The sequence below is a fragment of the Gadus morhua genome, chromosome 1 (assembly GCF_902167405.1).
Source record: "Gadus morhua chromosome 1, gadMor3.0, whole genome shotgun sequence".
NCBI lineage: Eukaryota > Metazoa > Chordata > Actinopteri > Gadiformes > Gadidae > Gadus > Gadus morhua.
The window spans coordinates 20248464-20271775 of record NC_044048.1 but is presented as its reverse complement, the minus strand read 5'-3'; the positions used below and the strand labels follow the sequence as shown (position 1 = coordinate 20271775).

Below are 23312 nucleotides of genomic sequence, written 5' to 3'. Positions count from 1 at the left end.
TATGAGGGGAGGGAGGGAGGGAGGGAGATAGAGAGCGAGAGAGACTATATCAGTGACAGGCGTAGGTCTGCATGTCACTTAAACTGATAAGGGACAAGTGAGACGTCGGATGATGTGCTACCGGGCTGTGCATCCCTGTGCATGGCGGAGCTACAATGGTGAGCACGCACACGCGCACACACATGTTAAGAATGTTCTCTAGTATAATTTGGGGTCTTTTATCAACAGTTGTACATCCGGCTGCTCCCAGCCTTCTCCCCTGTTCCGTGTGTATTGCGGAGTACTGATCACTTCCCTGTCATAAGAAAGATGGTTTTAATTGGTCATTAATGGCCTGCAGTGGGCCAAACTACAGAAAGTAATACTGTACTGCTGTAGTCTCACTATTTGTAGTGAGACGAGAAATCTCGAAACATGACAACTATGTTGTCTCCGGCTGTCATCTCCACACAAATATGTATTGAGTGTATTGCAGATTTATGATCACCTCCCTGTCCTGAAACGTGGTTTTAATTGGTCTTGAATGGCCTGCAGTGAGCCAAACTACAGCAGTGAGACGAGAGATCTCTAAACATGACAACTATGTTGTCTCCGGCTGACCTCTCACCACAAAGGGAGGAATGCTGTGCGTGAGGGGAGCGCTATGTGAAGCCAATGTTTCCTAACCTGTGGGGGACTCGTGGCTCATGAATACATGGTTGGGGCAGTTGATCGGGTTAAACTGGTGGTCATCAGAAACATCAAGAGGTCAGGGTGACGACAAGGTTGGGAACAACTGATGTACCGAACCACATAAAGGATGGTTCATAATATTCAGTCAACTTTTTGGGGTTTAAGGTTTGAGCAAACTTTAAAGAACATTGAAGGTATTTACAGTTTTTTTCAATTGCTTGACCACTATAGACATTTGCTTAGACCAAAGTAACACAACTTAAAGTTTTTGTTGCTATAACTTAAACACATGTAACTATACCTTAAACAAAAGCGCTGCTTTGCACTTTAGTTGCAATTGTGCAACACACTTGCTCCTTTCTGCAACACACTTGCTGCTGCACACTACACACTCTTTCATACATTTCATAAAATGAAATCTCAGCGTACCATTGGGAAAACACGTCTATTCAAAATGCAAAACACATTGGGAAATTTAAAATACTTAAATACTTAAATACACACCTGAAAACACTTCCTCACAATACTGACCACCACTCAGCCAGCTACAAAATAGCCAAAGGGCAATTGTGCATGTCCCAGGGCAGCGCAGGGGAAATATATCATGTGTGGCTCCATAAGCCTTCGAGGGTAACTGCCTCTGCTGCAGGTAATGGAACAGGCCTGCGGAGACATTGAGGTAAGGTCAATCCATGGATGGATTTGGCACACAAGGCGAGGATCCATGAGCCAACCCACGCACAATTGCCATGATTTTCAGAGTATTTTTTATTTATTTTTTGCTTAAACTGAATTTACTGCACTGTAAAGTACCGTACTGCACTGTACAGTATTGAGCATTTGATTTTTTGGTTGGAAACCGTGCCTTCTGTGGAAGTGAATAAAAACAGTGAATATGGAAGACTTCTGTTTATATAAAGTAGACTGGTGTGTTGCTGCTGATCTGAAAGTGTAATCATATGATACAAGTTTGTATCATTTTGTCATCAGTGACAATTTGACATGGGTTTATTAGGTATTCATAGCAGAGTTTCAATTTGACATCGATGTGAATGGTATATTTCTCAGTGTTGTCTTATTTGCTTGTGTGTTGAGGTTTGACACGATGAGTCAAGTTTTGCAAAACGTTTTCACGCAACGGGTAAAAACTAATCAATATAGGACTAGAGACACAAAAACTCAAAGAGCTGCATGACCAAGTTTCTACCTGTCTCCACCCTCCTCCCCCTCCTCCCCCCTCCACCTCCCCCTCCTCCCCCCTCCTCCTCCTCCTTCTTCTCTTCTCTCTTCCTGCTCTGTTCTCCTCCTTTCCCGCTCTTCTCTTCCCTTTTCTCTCCTCTCCCTCTCCTCTCCTCCCCTCCTCTCCTCTCCCTTTCCCTCTCCCCCTCTCCTCTCCCCTCCTCTCCCCCCTCCCCCCCTCTCCTCTCCTCCTCTCCTCTCCTCTCCTCTCCCCTCCTCCCCCCCCTCTCCTCTCCTCCTCTCCTCTCCCCCCCTCTCCTCTCCCCTCCTCTCCCTCCTCTCCTCTCCCTCTCCTCTCCCCCTCTCCTCTCCCTTCCTGTCCCCTCCTCTCTCCTCCTCTCCTCTCCCCTCTCCTCCTCTCCCCCCTCTCCCTCTCCCCTCCCCTCCTCCCCCCTCCTCTCCCCCCTCCTCCCCCCAGAGGAGGAGCCCTGCGTTCTGCGCTTTGTGAACCTGGAGGCTCATGAGAACCAGAGGGCCCACCACACGCTGGGCCTGGGCTCCCAGGACCTGGTGCTCCGGCGCGGGCAGCCCTTCAGGCTCATGCTGCTGTTCCAGGGCCGGGCGTGGAGCCCCCGCACCGAGGGCCTCGTCTTCCAGGTCCTCCTGGGTACGGCGGGAACCAGAGAGCGCGTGTGTGTGTGTGTGTGTGTGTGTGAGTGTGCATGTATGTGTGTTTGTGTGTGTGTTCATAATGTGTATCTGTGTGTGTTTGCCACGTTTGTGGTGCCTTGTGTGTGTTTCTGTGTGCGTGTGTTCATAACGTGTTTGTGTGTGTGTGTGTGTTTGTGTGCGTGTGTGTGTTCTTCACGTGTGTGTGTGTGTTTGTGTGTGTGTGCATGTGTTAATCACGTGTGTGTGTGTGTGTGTTTGTATGCGTGTGCGTGCATGTGTTGATCACGTGCGTGTGTGTGTGTGCTTGTGTGAATTTGTGCATCACGTGTGCGTGTGTTTGTGTATTTGACTCTGCATCGTCTATCAAGGTGTATCTGATAATGGTGGTGGTCTGTTAAATGACTGTTGATCTAAATTTCTGTCACACACACACACACACACACACACACACACACACACACACACACACACACACACACACACACACACACACACACAACCCATACAGGCAGTCTAGTGGAGACGGTCCCAGTTCAGTGGTCCAGGAGTTGGTCGCCCGGCCCCGGCTGGTCGGCCCACTGCTCCCCCGGGGACGTGCATCCCATGTCAGCCACCATCCAACTGTGCTCCCCTGCTTCGGCCTCCGTGGGCCTCTACAGGCTGGCGGTGCAGATCGAGAGTCCAGCGGGCGCCCGGCACTACGTGGTGGGCAGCTTCGTCCTGCTCTGCAACCCCTGGAGCAAAGGTATGGGGTCGCTATGGTTACCGGGATCGTCCAATCACGTGGCTGCAAGTCCATTATTTCACTGGCATCGACCAATCACAGCTGCTGACTCGCGTTACATGTTACATTGGCAGTTAGGCGTTACTTGGAAGAGCGAGGCTGAGAACAATTGAAGCATTTGTTCGATATTGTGTGAATTATTCATTAACGGTCGACGATTCGTGTTTAACGATAACATAGTGACTTATGATGAGCAGGGGCTGATGTGTCCTGTGTGTGTGTGTGTGTGTGTGTGTGTGTGTGTGTGATGTCTCCGCGTGTGTGTATTTGTGTGTGTGGTGTGTGTGTGTGTTTGTGTGTCTTTATGCTGTCCCCGTTTGTGTGTGTCTGCCGTCTCCGTGTGTGTGTTTGTTTGTGTGTGTGTGTGTGTGTGTGTGTGTGTGTGTGTGCTGTCTCCATGTGTATGTGTTTGTGAGTGTGCTTTCTCCGTGTGTGTGTGTGTGTGTGTGTGTGTGTGTGTGTGTGTGTGTGTGTGTGTGTGTGTGTGTGTGTGTGTGTGTGTGCGTGCGTGCGTGCGTGCGTGCGTGTGTGTGTGTGTGTGTGTGTGCGTGTGTGTGTCTCCCCCCCAGAGGACTCTGTGTACATGCCCGTGGAGCCCCTCCTCCAGGAGTACGTCCAGAGCGACTGCGGTCTGGTCTACATGGGGACCCCCCACAACGTCAGCAGCCGGCCCTGGGCCTTCGGCCAGGTGTGTGTTGTGTTTGCATTGTGTGTGTATGCATTGAGTGTGTTATATATTGTGTACTGTGTGTTGTACATCGTGTATTGTGTGTTGTCTATCATGTATGGTGTGCGTTTTGTTTGTATTGTGTATGGGTTGTGTTTGTGTTGTAGATTGTGTGTCTTGTATATCAAGTGTGGTGTGTTGTATTTTGTGTATGTATTGTGTGTGTGTTGTACATCGTGTACTGTGTGTTGTATATTGTGTGTGTGTGTGTTGTATATCGTGTGGGGTGTTAGTATTGTGGATGTATACTGTGTGTTGTATATCGTGTGGGTTGTGTGTTGTGTTTGTATGTGTTGTGTTTGTGTTGTTTATTGTGTATCTTGTATATCGTGCATGGTGTGCATGTTGTTTATGTGTTGTGTTTGTGTTGTTTATTGTGTGTCTTGTATATTATGCATGGTGTGTGGGTTGTTTATGTGTTGTGTTTGTCTTGTGTGTGTATACTGTGTGTTGTATATCATGTGTCTTCTTCTCATGCCTTGACACCCCTTGGGGGGGGTTAATTCTGATTTCTGCATCTGTCCCTCCCTTTGTTGATGATGCTGCCCAAGTAGGAAAAAGACTCCACTTCTTCCAGTTGTATTTCTTCGAGTGTCATTGGATTAGAGTCTTCTTCTCTTGTATGTGATGGAGATTGTGTGAAAGTAGTGCCAAGTCGATTACTAGGAGACACAGGAATGGGGATAACAAGCAGTGAGTCAATTAGTAGTTGTTAGTGAGTTGTCCCTCATGTATAACTCTACTAGTCATTCCCTCATAGCTGCTTTTAATCATGTTCACTAGTTTAGTGGGCACTCCATGATTTCTCAATAGTTTCCAGACACGCTATCGAAAGCTTTTTCGTAGCCAACAAAGTTGATATACAATGGGGAGTTCCACTCGAAGGTTTGTTCAATGATTATACGAAGGGTGGCAATCTGGTCGACGCGTGACCGTTATTTCCTAAATCTTAGTTGTTGGTCCACTACGTCTTGCATTCTATCCAGTATTATTCTATTTAGCACCTTCCCTGTTACCGAGAGTAGTGTGATCCCTCTATAGTTGGCACAATCTCCAAGGTCATCTTTCTTGGGGATCTTGTTAATAAAGCCCTCTTTCCAGTCTGGTGGCAGTTTTTCTTCATCCCATACCTTTCTGAAGAGTGGATATAACATTTATATGGTAGTGTCCAAGACAGCCTTTAATGCTTCTGCTTGAATATTATCTGGCCCTGCTGCTTTGCCACTCTTCAGTTTCTGCACTGCTTACCTAATCTCCTCTCTGCTAGGTGTGTCACAGCTGATGGGGAGATGGTTTTCTGCTGGTTTGTTATCTGGAGGGTTTGTTGGTGGGGGCCTGTTAAGCATCTCTTCAAAGTATTCCGCCTATAGATTTTTATTTAATATTTTTAATTTAACATTTATTTATCCAGCTGAGTCCCATTGAGACCTTTAGCCTCTTTTTCAAGGGAGCCCTGCCATATAGGCATAAAGATATAGCACAAAAAACATGACGAAACATAGAAACAGACCACCTAGACATTACACAAAAATACGACAAGACATAGAACCAGAGCATGAAGACATTGCAATTTTTTTTTACGAAACACAAAAACAGAGCACAGAAAAGATAGGTTCAACAAAGCATATAACACTGGGAAGATAAAATTACAAAGAAACAGGTAAGTCGAAGCAAGACGGATAACCCACAAGAAAACACTGAAACACAATGAAGGGTGTGTTAGTGAAAGAAGTTACAGCCAGAGGAATAGCAACAGATAACTTATGATCTTTTTGAAGGAGATTACAGAACCAGGGAGCGGCAAAATTAAAAGCTGTCTTACCTAGCTCAGTCAGTGTTCTTGGAGTGTCTAGGAGTATACAATTATTTCAATGCAAACTATAAGATGAGTGCATTTGGGACAAATGATCAGATAAATATGAAAGCAATTTGCCAATAATACCATTTATAGATGAAAATTTGTCAATGGGTCTCTGCATAATGAGAGAGAGCTAAAACCAGTCGACTTATAGAGAGAGCAATGATGAGTGCGTGATTTGGCTGTTAAGATAAAGCATAGTGCACCATGGTAAACTGTATTGAGGACTATTGTAGGGTTATTGAGGCAGCATTCATGCATAAGATGTTGGCCATAATCCAATACAGGAAGAAAGATGGCATTCTGCTTGTCGATGCTGTTCTCCTGTTCTAGTAGATCTCGCAGAGGTTCATATTTGTTGGAGAGTTTGACGCTATAGTCTTCTTGAATTTGTTCTTCCGTTAGCAGGTTCACGTTGTATTTATTTCTGTTTCCGGTGTGCGCTGTCCTGTCCTTCTTTAGTGGTCTTATGCAATATCTGCTCCTCTTTTCGCTCTCACATCCTGTAGTCTTCTCTTGAACTTCTTGTTAACGCAGATGTGATCTATTTGGTTTTACCGTAACATGATCCGGCGATACCCATATTGCCTTATGTATGTTCTTGTGGGGAAATATACTGCCTCCAACGATCAGTTTGTTTGACGCACAGATATGAAGAAGCTTCTCTCGGTTGTTGTTCATTTCTCCCAGTCCGTGTCTTCCCATCACTTCTACACATACAATGTTGTTTTTTACTATCGTTGCGTTCAAGTCTACCACAAGGAGCGTCATATCATTCTCTGAGTAGTTGCCCAAGATGTTCTGTAGTCTGTTGTAGAACTCATATTTTGTTCCTTCCTCATGGTTAACAGTTGATGGATGCGTAGCATTGGATTACATTCATGCTTATATTCTCTTTTGTTGTTCTGAAAGACGCTGTAAGGATTCTTGGTCCCTGGGCTTCCCACCCTATCAGTGCTCTCTGTGCTGATTGTGATAGCATGAGAGCAACGCCTTCAGTATGTGGGGCGTTTTTCTCTTCATGGCCTCAATATAGCGGCATTCCTTCGCTCATGAGCCACGTCTGACCAGCTTGTGTCCATCTTGCCTCACTAATCCCCAATAGCACCAGGTTGTCATTTCTCATCTCTGGTGCTATTTGAGCTGCTTTTCCTGCTTGGTACACAGTCCTTACATTCCAGGTTCCAATCGTATGTACTTCCTGGTTGAAAGAAGGGTTGTCGGTCTTGAGGCTTCCAGGAGCACCCGGCTTACACCACAACGTCATAGGTCTTCGGGTGTTTTGTGTTTTATATCGTGTACTATGTGTTGTATATTGTGTACTCTGTGTTGAATATTGTGTACTGTTTGTTGTATATTGTGTATTGTGTGTTGTACAGTATATTGTGTATGGTGTGTGTGTTGTTTTAGTATTGTATATCGTGTTCTGTGTGTTGTATATCGTGTGTGGCGTGTTTGTATTGTGTATGTGTTGTGGTTGCGTTATGTACTGTGTGTTGTATATCCTGTGTGTGTGTTCCCAGTACGAGCCCCTGGTGTTGGAGGCGTGTCTGAGCCTGCTCCAGGTGAGTCCTCAGCACCTGCGTAACGAGCAGGTGGACTACGTGAGGCGCTCGGACCCCGTCTACCTGAGCAGGGTGGTCTGTGCCATGGTGAGGACCTCCTTACAGCCTCCATACAATTACCTCGGGATTGATGATACCTGCTCCTTAATGACCTGTCTCTGTACTGTCTAACCCCTACCTGCTCCTTAATGACCTGTCTCTGTACTGTCTAACCCCTACCTGCTCCTTAATGACCCGTCTCTGTACTGTCTAACCCCTACCTGCTCCTTAATGACCCGTCTCTGTACAGTCTAACCCCTACCTGCTCCTTAATGACCTGTCTCTGTGCTGTCTAACCCCTACCTGCTCCTTAATGACCTGTCTCTGTGCTGTCTAACCCCTACCTGCTCCTTAATGACCTGTCTCTGTACTGTCTAACCCCTACCTGCTCCTTAACGACCTGTCTCTGTACTGTCTAACCCCTACCTGCTCCTTAACGACCTGTCTCTGTACTGTCTAACCCCTACCTGCTCCTTAACGACCTGTCTCTGTACTGTCTAACCCCTACCTGCTCCTTAATTACCTGTCTCTGTACTGTCTAACCCCTACCTGCTCCTTAATGACCTGCCTCTGTACTGTCTAACCCCTACCTGCTCCTTAATGACCTGTCTCTGTACTGTCTAACCCCTACCTGCTCCTTTATGACCTGTCTCTGTACTCCCTAACCCCTACCTGCTCCTTAATGACCTGTCTCTGTACTGTCCAACCCCTACCTGCTCTTTAATGACCTGTCTCTGTACTGTCTAACCCCTACCTGCTCCTTAATGACCTGTCTCTGTACTGTCTAACCCCTACCTGCTCCTTAATGACCTGTCTCTGTACTGTCTAACCCCTACCTGCTCCTTAACGACCGGTCTCTGTACTGTCTAACCCCTACCAGCTCCTTAATGACCTGTCTCTGTACTGTCTAACCCCTACCAGCTCCTTAATGACCTGTCTCTGTACTGTCTAACCCCTACCTGCTCCTTAACGACCTGTCTCTTTACTGTCTAACCCCAACCTGCTCCTTAACGACCTGTCTCTGTACTGTCTAACCCCTACCTGTTCCTTAATGACCTGTCTCTGTACTGTCTAACCCCTACCTGCTCCTTAATGACCTGTCTCTGTACTGTCTAACCCCTACCTGCTCCTTAATGACCTGTCTCTGTACTGTCTAACCCCTACCTGCTCCTTAATGACCTGTCTCTGTACTGTCTAACCCCTACCTGCTCCTTAATGACCCGTCTCTGTACTGTCTAACCCCTACCTGCTCCTTAGTGACCCGTCTCTGTACTGTCTAACCCCTACCTGCTCCTTAATGACCTGTCCCTGTACTGTCTAACCCCTACCTGCTCCTTAATGACCTGTCTCTGTACTGTCTAACCCCTACCTTCTCGTTGATCACCTCTCTCTGTACTGTATAACCCCTGCCTGCTCCTTAATGAAATGCATCGGAATTCACTGTAAGTATTTTATTTGGATAAGAGAAGCCACTAAATTACTAAATGGTGAATATACATTCGATTCTAAGGCATATTCACCAGAAAAGTGAAAACCATCAATGTTGTTCGATGAAAACTTTCTGAACCCGTGGCTCAGAGGAAGTCCGGGGGGCTGAACCCAGGAGGTCCCCCCGTCAGCCAGAGGCCTGTGCTCCCGCCCCAACTACCCGCTCCCCCTGTCCGCGACGGGCCTTCCCCCTGACGTAGCGACGGGGGGGCGAGGCAGGCGTAGCGCTGGGTCCCGCCCCCCCCCTCACCTCTCTCTCTCCCCCCGGCCAGGTGAACTGTAACGACGACCGCGGCGTGCTGCAGGGGAAGTGGGACGGGCGGTACGGTGGGGGCGTGGCGCCCACCGAGTGGAACGGTAGCGCCGAAATCCTGACCCGCTGGGCCGACTCCGACTTCAGGCCCGTCCGCTACGGCCAGTGCTGGGTGTTCGCCTGCGTCCTCTGCACAGGTGGGCGGGGGGCGGTGGGTGGAGGTGGTGGGTGCAGGGGCGCCGCTAGGGATTTTGGGCCCCATGAAAAGAATCTTTACTTGGTGTCATTATTTTTTCTGTATTATAATTTCATCATCATTAGGGGCCTCGCTGGGCCCCCCTCCATCATGGGCCCCTAGAATCCGTCTCCTTTACCCCCCCTTTTCGGCGCCCCTGGGTGGGTGTAAGGGGGTGGAGATGATGGCTGGGGTAGTTGTGGATGGGACTGCTTGGTGGTGGTGGTGGTTAACGTGGGAGTCTGGGGTCTCACTTCCCCATTGAGGCCTAAACAATTTTTTTGTGTGGTTACGGTTTCCGACCGACCCTGTCCCGGATTTTTTTTTTGATGCAAACTATAATTACGTTTTTGTACAGCACCTCTTCATTCTGTACAAGGATGAGCGAATTTTCTAGTTTTTAAATGAAAACAACCTACCTATCATTCGCTGCCGCTGGAAAAAATAAAATAAAAAAATAAAATAAATTCCCTACCTACCCATGACCTCAACTGACAACAGGAACCAAACTTTTTTTTTTTTAGGCCTGACCAGGTTATCTCACCCCCAGTAACAGGGTTGTTACTGACCAGGTTATCCCCCCCCTGTCCCCCCTCAGTGATGCGGGTGCTGGGCGTCCCGTCCCGCGTGGTGACGGTCTTCAACGCTGCCCACGACACCAACGGGAACCTGGTGATCGAGGAGGTGTTCACCCGGCGGGGGGAGAAGTGCCCGCGGCGCTCCAGGGACAGCGTCTGGTAGGTTTGGCCGCGTCGCCACGGCGACCGCGTGATGCCGTCGCCACCGTGGCGACGGCATCACGCGGTCACCGTGGCGACGGCATCGCGCGGCCTGTCGTGGGTAGGACCTCCGGAGGTCCTGCCCACGAATGGTGGTTCAGACTGGTTTCAACCCAGTAAGGACTCTCCATTCTATATAGATCAATGCCGCCAAAGTGGCACTACCAAAATGTAAAACACTACAAGGCACCGTAATAAGAAATGTTCTCTGCTTTGTCCTCATTTTGTCTGCAATCCGCATGAAACGTCAGCATGGAAAGTCCAGAGACATCCGTCTGAGGAAAGCCGCTGGCAGCGTTGTAGTCTCACGCTGATGCACACTGTCTGTCTGACAATGCCTTTTCAAACGCTCTGCCACACTGTGCAACTCGAGTGGAAGTCAATAAGACAGCGGTCATCGTACTGCGGTGGTCATCGTCGTGGTACTGCGGGGAAGCTTCTGAATGTTTATTTTTGATATGGGGATATTATTTAGAGAATGTCGTCAACTGATATGGTGTGAGTGTTGGATTCAATTTCAGCATTACAATTTTTGTGTGTGTCTGTGTCTGTGTGTGTGTGTGTACCTGTGTGTGTGTGTGTACCTGCATGTGTGTGTGTGTGTGTGTGTGTGTGTGTGTGTGTGTGCGCGTGTGCCTGTGTGTGTGTGTGTACCTGTGTGTGTGTGCGTGTAGGAACTTCCATGTGTGGGTGGAGTGCTGGATGGAGAGGCCAGACCTGGGCTCCGGGTTCGGGGGCTGGCAGGTGCTGGACCCCACCCCCCAGGAGAGGAGTGCAGGTAGGACCCCCACTCAGACTCACACACTGTAGCTCCCCCCCCGCCCGTCCCACAGTCCTCCGTACAGGGAGGGGGGCGAGGAGGGCGAGGTGCAGGGGGGGGTCACTGTGGGGGTCCAGTTGATTCCTCCTGCTAGGTCATGCTCCCAGCAGTGAGCACACCAGGCTTTTCCAAATCCCTCACTCAACTGGGGGGGGGGGGGGGGCGCTCTGGGGTCACGGGACACGATGCGTGTCTTACGGGGCACAATGGAGGCTCTGCGCTCTGATTGGTTGAGAACGGGGCGTCTGACCACCCCCCCCCCCCAGTTGAGTGAGGGATTTGGAAAAGCCTGGTGTGCTCACTGCTGGGAGCATGACCTAGCAGGAGGAATCAACTGGACCCCCACAGTGACCAGGGTGTCAGGGTGTCTCCCCCCCCCCCCCCCCCCCACAGTGACCAGTGAGTCAGGGTGTCTCCCCCCCCCCCCCCCCCACAGTGACCAGTGAGTAAGGGTGTCTCCACCCCCCTCCCCCACAGTGACCAGGGTGTCAGGGTGTCTCCCCCCCCCTCCCCACAGTGACCAGGGAGTCAGGGTGTCTCCCCCCCCCCCCCCCCCCCCCCCCCCACAGTGACCAGTGAGTCAGGGTGTCTCCCCCCCCCCCCCCCCCCCCCCCCCCCCCTCCACAGTGACCTCCTGCTGTGAGCCTGCTCTAGCAGCAGGTATATCAGAACTGTCTCCGTGCCGTGTGACGGTGGAGGAGGATGGAGGATGTGGCTGGACAGACAGGGGGGTGACGGTCTCTCTCCCCCCCCCCCCAGGGGAGTTCTGCTGCGGGCCGGCCCCGGTCTGGGCAGTGCGGCGTGCAGCGGTGGGGGTCCCCTACGACACGGCCTTCGTGTTCGCGGCGGTGGACGCCGACGTGGTGCGGGTGATCCTGGACCGGGACCGGGTCCTCGGGCGGTCGGTGGACCGGACCTCCGTGGGGCGGCTCGTCTGCACCAAGACCCCCGGGGCCGACCGGCCGGAGGACCTCACGCGCCTGTACAAGGGTCCCAACGGTGAGGCCAGGGCCCCGCAGTGTGTGTGTGTGTGTGTGTGTGTGTGTGTGTGTGTGTGTGAATGAATTCCAACTGATAACTGTGTGTGTGTGTGTTACTGTGTGTGTGTGTGTGACTGTGTGTGTGTGTGTGTGTGTGAGTGAATTCCAACTGATAACTCTGTGTGTGTGTGTGTGTGTGTGTATGAGTATGAGTGAATTCCACCTGATAATTGTGTGTGTTTGTGTGTGTGTTTTCTGTGTATGAGTATGAGTGTGAGTGAATTCAACCTGATGACTGTGTGTGTGAGTGACTGAGTGAGAATGTACTGTATACTTATCAGTATATTTATATTTCGTACTGTTCGTCTTGTGCTTTCTTTTTATGTATATTAACGATAGGTTAGGTGTTGAGTGTCAAATTCCTTGTTAGTTACGCAAACCTGGCCAACAAAGCTGACTCGGAATCGGAATTTTCCTTGATAACAGTGTGTGTGTGTGTGTGTGTGTGTGTGTGTGTGTGTGTGTGTGTGTGTGTGTGTGTGTGTGTGTGTGTGTGTGTGTGTGTGTATAAACTTTTGAATTAGACTCCAGTCACCAGAACCCTTTTTGTGCAAACATTTGTTTGTCATTTTTTCGTAATTTCTCTGCCTAATCATTTGTGGTTGATTTTCATTAATTTCTCTGCCTAATTTCTCTGCCTAATAATTTCTGGTTGTTTTTCATTTTTCCATGGTAGGGGCCAAGCGAAATCTCGATGCTACGGCTAAGTGGGCAAATGAAACAGGTTAGCACGCTAAAGACATCAATACAAGTTCCCGAGAACTGGCGACATTGAAGTCACACTTTCACGCAAGACAGGTTTGAGATTGGATCTCTCTCTCTCTCTCTCTCTCTCTCTTCCCCCCCCCCCCCCCCCCCCCCAAGGTCTCTCGCCCAGCCTCAGTGTGTCGCTGGCGCTAGAGGAAGTCCCTGCGCTGGGCAGGAGCATCCGCCTGTGCGTCAGCCTGAGCAACCGCTGCGGTCGCCGTCGGTTACTGCGGTGGCACCTGCACGCGCAGCTGAAGCAGTTTGACAGCAACGCGTGTGCACCCTTCTGGCACGTCCACAAGGAGCTCCACCTGCAGGCCGGGGAAGGTAGGACAGCCCGGCTGAGCACCACTTAGCCCACTGTAGTCACTCTGTCGGCCCCTCCACGGTGGTCCGTCTGGCTGCCCGGCTCTCTGTCCCGACAGGGTTTCCACAGAGTGTGTTCAAATGTTCCTGACTCCCTCCCCACCTCTCTCCTCCCTTTCTTTACTCTTCACTCGTCCTCTCCCTCCTCTCTCTCGCTCATCCTCTCCTCTCCCCTCATCCTCTCTTCCTCTCCTCTCCTCTCTTCCTCTCCCTCTTCTCCCTTTCATATTCTCTCTTGTCCTCTTCTTTCTTCTTCTCTCTGCCCTCTCCTCTTTCTCCCCCTCTCTCCTCCTCCTAACTACCACCTTATCTCCTCCTCTCCTCTCTCTTCTCTCTTGTCCTCTCCCTTCTCCTCCCATCTCCCCTCTATCCTCCTCTCTGCTCTCCCCTCTCATTTCCCCTCTCTCCCTCCCCTTTCTCCTCTCTCTTCCCCCCCCTCTCTCCTTTTCCCTCTCCTCTCCTCTCTCCTCTCCCCTCCTCTCTCCTCTCCCCTCTCCCTTCTCCCTTCTCCCCTTTCCCCTCTCTCACCCTCTCTCCTCCTCTCTCCTCCCCCTCCTCTCCTCCCTCCCCTCTCTCTCTTCCTCCCAAGTGGTGGATCTCCACCACTCAATCCTCCCGTCGGACTACGAGTCCTTGCTGACCTGCACGGACATCGTCAACGCGACGGTGGTCGTCAAGGATACCAGCACCAAGGAGAGGGTTCTGGCCACCGAGGAGTTCAGCCTCCCCTCCCCCCACATCTCCTTCCAGGTACCCCCACCCTCCTGCACTTCCTCTCCCTCTCTCTCTCTCTCTCTCTCTCTCTCTCTCTCTCTCTCTCTGTCTCTGTCTGTTTCTTTCTCTCTCTCTCTCTCTCTCCCCCTCCCCCTCTCCCTCTCTCTCTCTCTCTCTCTCTCTCTCTCTCTCTCTCTCTCTCTCTCTCTCTCTCTCTCTCTCTCTCTCTCTCTCTCTCTCTCTCTCTCTCCGTCTCTCCGTCACACATCTTCATCAAGGTACCCCAACACATCTGCACTCTCTCTCTCGCTCACTCTCTTTGTCTCTCTCTACTCTTCTATCATCTCTAGTCCCTTGTAACCAGGTTAGTCTTACCTGGGAGGGTTCCCTTTAACCAGTTGACTCACCTATAACCGGGTGACTCACCTGTAACCAGGTGAGTGTTACCTGCAACCAGGTGAGTGTTACCTGCAACCAGGTGAGTGTAACCTTAACCAGGTGAGTTCTGCTCCCCAGGTGCAGGGTGGAGACAGTGTCAAGGTGAAGACCGAGCATGCGGTCCACGTCTCCTTCACCAACACCCTGACCATGCCTCTGAGCAAGGCAGTTCTCACACTGGAAGGCTTCGGACTGTTCCAGGCAAAACTCTACTCCAGGTAACGCAACACAGGAAAATGGTTCAAAACGACACAGAAATTACAAAGGAAACCATCAAAGAGTTACTTTTTGACACTTTGACACACCTACAAAATGGGATGAGTCAGCAAAGCAGGAAAGTCTTGAACTGAAAGTGACCAAATAAAACGAACACAACAAGTTTGTCTGTAAAGGAGTTCTTTGGGCTTGGCCATGTTAAATAAAATGAACCGCTTTCCAGTGAATTGAGGAAACCATCGCTAAGGAGCATGGACAGGGAGGGCACTTTCTCCCGCTCTCTCTTATCGTCTGTTTTTCATCTTTTTAACTGTAGCGGTTATTTTGGTTTGTAGTTATTCTGGGAATGTTTTCTGGGGAATGTGGTGTGGAATGCCGTTGGGGGGTTCTGGTCGGACTAGCCCGCGGTATTTCCCTGATTGTGTCACCCGTACGCCCTCCTCCCATCTCAACTATTCAGTGAGGGGCGACACACTGTCCTTAACCGACCCGCTGGAAGGAACCCTCTCCCAGAAGTACAGAAAGGATAGGACCAATCAGAGCTAGGAGGACGGGTCATTAGCCTCTGACAGAGCAGAAACTTAAGATACATCAGGATAGGCAATGTGGCAGCGGGGGGGGGAGCAACATGTTGAGCAGAGATTCCCCTTACTGATCGCTGAATCAGAATTTGTCTATCCATTTCTCCTCCCTTCTTTGTCTTTCTCTATCACTCTATTTTATCTTTTTACTGCCTCTCTCTCTCTCTCTCGTTCTCTCTCGTTCTCTCTCTCTCTCTCTCTCTCTCTCTCTCTCTCTCTCTCTCTCTCTCTCTCTCTCTCTCTCTCTCTCTCTCTCTCTCTCTCTCTCTCTCTCTCTCTCTCTCTCTCTCTCTCTCTCTCTCCCCCTCTCTCTCTCTCTCTCTCTCTCTCTCTCTCTCTCTCTCTCTCGTTCTCTCTCTCTCTCTCTCTCTCTCTCTGTCTTTATCTACCTCTCTCTTTCTCTCTCTGTCTCTCTCTCTCTCTCTCTCTCTCTCTCTCTCTCTCTCTCTACCTCTCTCTCTCTCTGTCTTTATCTACCTCTCTCTCTCTCTCTCTGTCTCTCTCTCTCTCTACCTCTCTACCTCTCTACCTCTCTCTCTCTCTCTCTCTCTCTCCCAGAGCCGTGTTGCTGGAGCCCCATCAGATCATGAAGCTCGACCTGTCCATCATGGCCACCTGTCCCGGCACCAAGCTGCTCGTGGCAACGGTCTCCCACGGCAACGGCCACGCTGTCATCGCCAGGGAGTTCCACAGGGTTGTGGTCACAGGACCCACACCAGTAGTAAACCAGTTGGACCGGTTTGTTGACCAGTAGTAGCCTCTAGACCATCCCACCCCTTAAGCCTTTGTGGCCTTGTTAAAATCGACACGTTCTGTGATGTCACCCACACAGCTTCTGATCAGCCAATCAGAGTGAGGCCCCTTGGATTAACGTTAAGAGGGGACTCTGTAACGGGAACAGATCTAAAAATATGGATACGGTTACGATAAAATGAAAAAGATCACTCTTGTGGACTTTCTTCACATTCTTATGCAGTTTTTTTTTACAATTTTGAGTTTTTGAAGGCTCTCTGTTCTAGGTTTAATTGAAGGTGATTCGTGATTTGTGGTGTTCCTATTATGTATATTTATTAAATTCTACAAGATGTACTGATACTAATGACTTTGTAATTCCGATGATGATAAAAATGATATTGATAATCATCAGCCTGTACACTTTAAGATTAAACGGCTTCACGAACTGAAATGGAGAATATATTATAAACAACATGATTTATTTGTTTTTTAAATTGTTTTAACGTGACGGTGGCAACGTTTTGGCTATAGAGTTAAATCACCACCAGGTGGCAGCATCGAACCGTATGTCGGTGTGTTTCTGTGTGTGGTGTGTGGTGTGTGTTGTGTGTTTGTTTTTGACTTATTTTATGACCTCCTAAATTATTAAACCAGGCATACTTCGAGAGCAATAGAGCAAATATGATGCTTTTTGGACCCAAGTTTTAGATATATGTGCTGAAGTCTTAAACCCTCCTCATACCCTATGAACAATACACACTACTATACAATAAATACACTACACTGGCCTTATATATAACACAATACACACACTACACTTGCCTACAAAATAACACAATACATGCACTACAACATAACACAATACAATACGACACACTACAAAAGGCCTGCAATATAACACAGTACATACACATCAATGGCCTGCAATATAACATAATACAATACCACACACTACAATACACATACATTGTAACACAATGCATAGTAAACACTTGCCTACAATATAACACATTAGAATACTATACACTACAACAGGCCTACAATATATCACAATACAATACTAAACACTGCAATAGGCCTACACAATACACTATAATAAACGATAAAACAAGCAATATCCGTCTGCCCCAGACAGTAGGGAAGCATTGGCCCTCAGGGTTTGGTTAGCCAGGACTGCCTGCTGCTCTACCATCGCCTTCACCCTGGCTTATTATGGGATGCACTGTTACCCAGCTCATGATAACCACATAAACCTCGGGCCTTGTCCAAAATCGCTCACTCGTTCACCATAAGGTACACTAGTTTGGGACGTCAACATCGTGTGGCGCTGCCTGAAACCAGGTGCATAAATCTGGTTCCCTGTTGGTGAAAACTCATTTTAATCCTTTGAGGTATTGCTGTTTCATTGTTTCGGGCTCGGTATGACTTGGAGAGAGTAAAGGTTCAACATGTTTAGTCAGAGGCACAAGGTAAACAAGCTTGCGTTCTGGAAGTCGTTCATGAAGCATCTCGCACACAGGTACGATTTCAGTTTATATTGGTAGTGGGTGGAGAGGTAAATAAGTAATGCTTACAGGTTCTTCTTGACCCAGGTAAACCTTCAGTCTCTCTGGGCTTGGGCGGAAATGGCAAAGAGGCCATGTTTGTAGTTTCTGCCTTATCTTCAATCCAATATATCTTGATATGGTTTTGTGTTGACCACTTTGTGTAGCATAAGCTTGTCAGCTTGAATCATGTGGTCTAAATAAAGCATAGACTGAAATAATTGACATCACTGTGTAGTTCCCTCTACTGATGCCCACCGCGCAACGCTAAAGTCACGTTTTACGGTCCGACTACCATGTTTTCCGATATCTGCTGTTTGTTCTCACCTCAGTTACGGGTACGTGTATCCTTTTTCTATCCAAACTCATAGCTCAGGGCGCACCCACACGTGAGCGAGACAGCTTGCGTCCTCACCCCGCTGTCGGCGAGACAGAGACGCGGGCAGACGGAAGCGGTAATCAGCCGGCACGCTCGCTGATTTCCAGACAAATTAAACGTCAGAGGAAAGCGGCGAGTGGGCGCCTGGCTGGCAGGAGAGGCAGAGGCCATCATAAATAATTAATGGTTTGCCTCTCGCTCCCTTATTTCACTCTCTCTCTCTCTCTCTCTCTCTCTCTCTCTCTCTCTCTCTCTCTCTCTCTCTCTCTCTCTCTCTCTCTCTCTCTCTCTCTCTCTCTCTCTCTCTCTCTCTCTCTCCCCTCGCTCCCTCTCTTTCAGCTTTCCCTGCTAGCTCTCTCTCACTCAGTCTCTCCCTCCCTCTCTTCCTCTAGCTGTGCTCTTTCTACTGCCTCTCTCGCTGTCTCTCTCTTCTCTCCCTCCCTCTCTTCTTTCACTCTCTCTCTCCTCTCTCCCTCCCTCCTGCGCTGCTTTCCCTACTGCCTCTCTCTCTCTCTGTCTCTCCCTCCCTCTCCTTTCCTCCCTCTGACTCCTTTCCCTCATCTTCCTTTCTCTATCTACTCTCCCTTAATCCCTCTCTCCTTCCCCTTCCCTATTTCTCTCTCTCTCCCTCTGTCTCTCCTCTCCCTCCCTACTTTATCCCTCTCTCCTTCCTCCCTATTTCTGCTCACTGCAACACGTCCTTCCCTTGTTCCCTCCCTAATTTAGCCCTCTTCTCTGTATCCTGTTCTACTGTCTTCTCTTACTTCAATTTGAAAACATCAAAGGGCCCTTATGACCACCAGGTGTGACGTTGGTGTGAGGCCAGATGTACGATGGATAATTCAGCCCGCCAGTTGTTCCAGTCCACTTGGCGAGCTGGGAATCCGATCCATCCATCATACGTCTAGGGTTTTCATTGGCTGGTAATGGACGTTCAGAATCACACCTGGTGGTAAAATAGAGGCCGTTTAATGATGGACGTCCAGACCACACAGGTGAGAGCCTGCAGGCAAGGTGACTTACTGAATTCGAGAGAGAGAGAGAGAGAGAGAGAGAGAGAGAGAGAGAGAGAGAGAGAGAGAGAGAGAGAGAGAGAGAGAGAGAGAGAACCTTGACTGACATGCAGTTGAGCCCCCCCCCCTCCTCTTTCCAGGAGGGGCAGATAGATTGATAGGCGTTTGATTGATGGAGTCTGTGTATGATTGATTAGTCTTGGAGGACAAAACAAAGAAGCCAGGGCCCTTTGGATGAGTTCCTTCCGGGGAAATGTTTAATCGATGACATCATCCACACCAGCATTATCTGAACCATGTCCAGAGTCTAACCTGTAGTTATCCAGAGAGAAGGATGCCTTACCTGCTCCTTAAGGACATGGAGCCCCAAAAAACTAAACTGAACAAATAGCAAATAGTAATTATTAGCCCCTGATCAGGTTGGTTGGTCATAAAGTCCTTTAATGCGCTTGTGAGAAATAAGTTAGAGCTAAGAATATGTGGTGTATTGAATGTCTCTGTGAGGTCGAACTCCTGATTGTTCCTTTCTTTATAAACAGCTAAACTGTTTGGCCTGCTAGCTTGTTGTTAGCTTGAGAAGGTTGCTATCGTTCTGAAATGCAAAAACGTAAATACCGGTAAAATGTAAAGGTACAAGATGCCCCATGTCATTCTACGCACTTAACTTCCTCTTTCGCTTGTTTATGTATGCTAGCTAGGGCGTGTGTCCTCCCTTTGTTGAATGCCAAAGTATTTTAATAACCAGATGGTAGCAGTCAATTAGCTAGGCTAAGCCATCAACCGAACACAGTGAAGGTCATATCTAGTGTGGTTACATTCTCCTCGAATGGAAATTAAACATGTTTTAATGAGGCCTATCTAATTTACACACCAGCCAACTAAAAGGAAAGTTCCACAGAGAATCTGTCGAAACTGTCCCGAAAAAGTCCACCACTTTAGCACCAGTCAGAGAATGACAGGGTTTAACAATCCAACCATTTCTTGTTCCCGGAGACACATTAAGGTCTTAATCAGTCAATTAGAGCAGGGTTTGATTAATTGGTCTGGATTGGCAGCAACCCAGGGCCACTGAGGCCGGTGGATGAAGGATCACCACGGGTCGCGCAGCGCTGTCTGATTTACTGCCAACCACCGCGACTCACTGCCGTAATAAGCCCAAATATTAAATATGGGCCCTGCTCTCAGACGCCTTCTGGGATTGATGCTCCAGAGAGGCGAGGGAAGGCCGGGGAGAGGCACGCTCCATCTGGCACGTTCTTCTTGCTTCCTGGATTCCTTCGGTACCCGAGACAAACTAAATAATGACAGCCAAAGAAAACGCGTCTGTAACTTTGGGATTCTACAGATCATCCATCTAACCCCCCGTCCCCCCGTCCCCCTCAACCCATGAATCAGTATTTGCTCTCATATTCAGTCGTTTTCCATTTCCCGCTGCTTTGGTTTGCTTGCTGCAGGAGCGGCGTCTGTGAGGTCATCCTTCAGCGGCGATGGCAGACGCCTGCTACGTTGGTGTAGCAGCCGGCTGATGGATTGGACTGCCGCCCGGAGAGAGCGCCTTCGGAGAACACGCTGGTGCGTCGCGGTCTCCGGGCCGTATGGGCCTCTGCCAGACGTCTGTACGCCTGGTCATTGGTTGACGTTGTTCTAGTGGTAATAGGTTAGCCAACATAACTGTTACACAACTTCAGAATTAACAATTTCTGTGTTGTTGCTCCTTGTGTTTAGCTTTGGGTTTCACTATCTAACCCCTACCTGCTCCTTAAGTACCTGTCTCTGTACTGTCTAACCCCTACCTGCTCTTTAATGACCTGTCTCTGTACTGTCTAACCCCTACCTGCTCCTTAATGACCTTTCCCTTTACTGTCTAACCCCTACCTGCTCCTTAATGACCTGTCTCTGTACTGCCTAACCCCTACCATGCTCCTTAATGACCTGTCTCTGTACTGTCTAACCCCTACCTGCTCCTTAATGACCTGTCTCCGTACTGTCTAACACCTACCTGCTCCTTAATGACCTGTCTCTGTACTGTCTAACCCCTACCTGCTCCTTAGTGACCTATCTCTGTACTGTCCACCCCTACCTGCTCCTTAATGACCTGTCTCTGTACTGTCTAACCCCTACCTGCTCCTTAATGACCTGTCTCCGTACTGTCTAACACCTACCTGCTCCTTAATGACCTGTCTCTGTACTGTCTAACCCCTACCTGCTCCTTAGTGACCTATCTCTGTACTGTCCACCCCTACCTGCTCCTTAATGACCTGTCTCTGTACTGTCTAACCTCTACCTGCTCCTTAATGACCTGTCTCTGTACTGTCTAACCCCTACCTGCTCCTTAGTGACCTGTCTCTGTACTGTCTAACCCCTACCATGCTCCTTAATGACCTGTCTCTGTACTGTCTAACCCCTACCTGCTCCTTAATGACCTGTCTCTGTACTGTCTAACCCCTACCTGCTCCTTAATGACTGTAGGAGCCATATATATGTTTTGTTCATACTTCGTATTGGTTTGGTTCACATATTGGAAGCAATAGGTATTGGACATTTAATTTGTATTGATTATTTCTAGTTGGAACAGTGTGTGGTCACGTGAGTGTGTATGCCCCCCTATAGGTCAAGGGGAGCATAAAGGTGTGCCAAACCAGGAGAAGGAGTGCCCGGTGCTTGCGCATACCATCATTGACGACAACGAAACCAGAAACACCAACACTTAGAACCACTTAGAACCACAGTTTATCGTACTTTTTACTGCTTGATTGTTCAACACAATAAATCATCAACCCGATCATAAACATCTCTTGGTTTTCGAGTCAAGATAACAAGGCACCGGTACACCTCGGAAGGGGTGAGAAAGATATCAGAAGCTGTGTTAATGGGACCAGTGGAAAAACATCTTGTTAGCCACTACAATGACCTTTCCCTTTACTGTCTAACCCCTACCTGCTCCTTAATGACCTGTCTCAGTACTGTCCACCCCTACCTGCTCCTTAATGACCTGTCTCTGTACTGTCTAACCCCTACCTGTTCCTTAATGACCTGTCTCTGTACTGTCTAACCCCTACCTGCTCCTTAATGACCTGTCTCTGTACTGTCTAACCCCTACCTGCTCCTTAATGACCTGTCTCTGTACTGTCTAACCCCTATCTGCTATTTAATGACCTGTCTCTGTACTGTCCAACCCCTACTTGCTCCTTAATTACCTGTCTCTGTACTGTCTAACCCCTATCTGCTACTTAATGACCTGTCTCTGTACTGTCTAACCCTTACCTGCTACTTAATTACCTGTCCCTGTATTCATTGTAGGTCAGTACAGTCAAATTAGCATTTTACATTTTTTAATCCATAAAAGTACAAACTTTCAGCAATGAAGTGTTTGGGTCCTTTCCAGATTTTACTCCTGGAAGGACGCCAACCTCATCAGAGCCCTGTGTTTGTTTTGGAGTTGTGAATGCATTGCTTTTCATTTCACGCTGTTGGCAACCAAAAGAGAGAGAATGAGAGGAAAGTGTAATTTTGTGCCAAAAGTTACCATATTGAACAAAATTCAACAAAGCCACACTTTGCACAGAGGAGGATGAATTGAGAATGTTGAGTTTGTTTTAAGTTATGTAAATTGTAGTATTTACAGTCTCCACACAGACATTTGCAGTCTGTGTGAGGAGCTTTGATGAAAGCAGGCTTATTAATGCAGCAATTTTCTTGATTTCCATGTAAATACCAGGTTGATTGCAGGCGGATTTCTGTTTGATCGGAGGGTTGATTTGAGGCAGTTTTCTGGTTGATTTGACAGCAGTAAAAATCATATACAATGAAAAGGTTGTAGAACAAACTGAGGTATCCTTTTTGTTTTTTTAGTATTTCACCGTCACATTTGACATGACTCCTTGAAGCATCATCCAAACCTGAATCAAACTGGATTAACACAATAATGCCAGGAGATGGTCACGAATGAAAGCACAGTACATAAAGTAAATTCAAACCCCATCATCGTCAAAAGGCAAGCAGCCCTCCCTGAATGACACCTTCTCACAGCAGGCGATCCCCTCCTCTCAGTGTCTCATCCAGTGAGCCTGCAGAGCCGAGGAGCTGGCATCTCCCCAAACTAACGTCTGCTAGACCTGTCATCGTATTCTCCACAGCTCCTATCTGCACTGCACACCTGCTGCAGGAGATATGCTTCTATATACACCTGAACAGGAGATATGCTATACACCTGAACAGGAGACATGCTACTATATACACCTGAGACAGACAGACAGACAGACAGACAGACAGACAGACAGACAGACAGACAGACAGACAGACAGACAGACAGACAGACAGACAGACAGAGAGGCAGGCAAATAAACAGAAAGAGAGACAGAAAGACAGACGTGCAGAAAGACAGAGGCATGCAGATAAACAGAAAGACAGACAGACAGACAGACAGACAGACAGACAGACAGACAGACAGACAGACAGACAGACAGAC

The 23312-nt window shown here is 48.6% G+C and overlaps 1 protein-coding gene and 1 long non-coding RNA gene across 3 annotated transcripts; both read left to right on the top strand.

Annotated features, from left to right (window-relative positions):
* The first annotated feature begins 22 nt into the window (after positions 1–22).
* On the top strand, positions 23–16579 carry LOC115550934 (protein-glutamine gamma-glutamyltransferase 2). Its single transcript, XM_030366341.1, has 14 exons — positions 23–158; positions 2330–2518; positions 3032–3268; positions 3877–3995; positions 7416–7544; positions 9257–9434; positions 10071–10209; positions 10926–11029; positions 11831–12070; positions 12788–12835; positions 12976–13185; positions 13814–13974; positions 14455–14594; positions 15732–16579. The coding sequence occupies exons 1-14, from the start codon at positions 110–112 to the stop codon at positions 15925–15927; spliced, it is 2139 nt and encodes a 712-aa protein (XP_030222201.1). The 5' UTR covers positions 23–109; the 3' UTR covers positions 15928–16579.
* A 1856-nt stretch (positions 16580–18435) lies between these two features.
* Positions 18436–21619, top strand: LOC115551725 (uncharacterized). Of its 2 annotated transcripts, none has more exons than XR_003978228.1 (3): positions 18436–18826; positions 20299–20416; positions 21455–21619. It is a non-coding gene; the product is annotated as an uncharacterized LOC115551725 (long non-coding RNA). The 2 variants fall into 2 exon arrangements; XR_003978234.1 differs by having other exon boundaries at positions 20299–20501.
* Positions 21620–23312: the final 1693 nt, after the last annotated feature.

Bases quoted from the DNA above. Each gene is read 5' to 3' on its own strand.
- LOC115550934 (XM_030366341.1), top strand. From the start codon at position 110: ATGATGTGCTACCGGGCTGTGCATCCCTGTGCATGGCGGAGCTACAAT. The intron at 2,519-3,031 runs GTACGGCGGGAA...CAACCCATACAG, and splicing joins CGTCTTCCAGGTCCTCCTGG to GCAGTCTAGTGGAGACGGTC. The intron at 11,030-11,830 runs GTAGGACCCCCA...CCCCCCCCCCAG, and splicing joins CCCCCAGGAGAGGAGTGCAG to GGGAGTTCTGCTGCGGGCCG.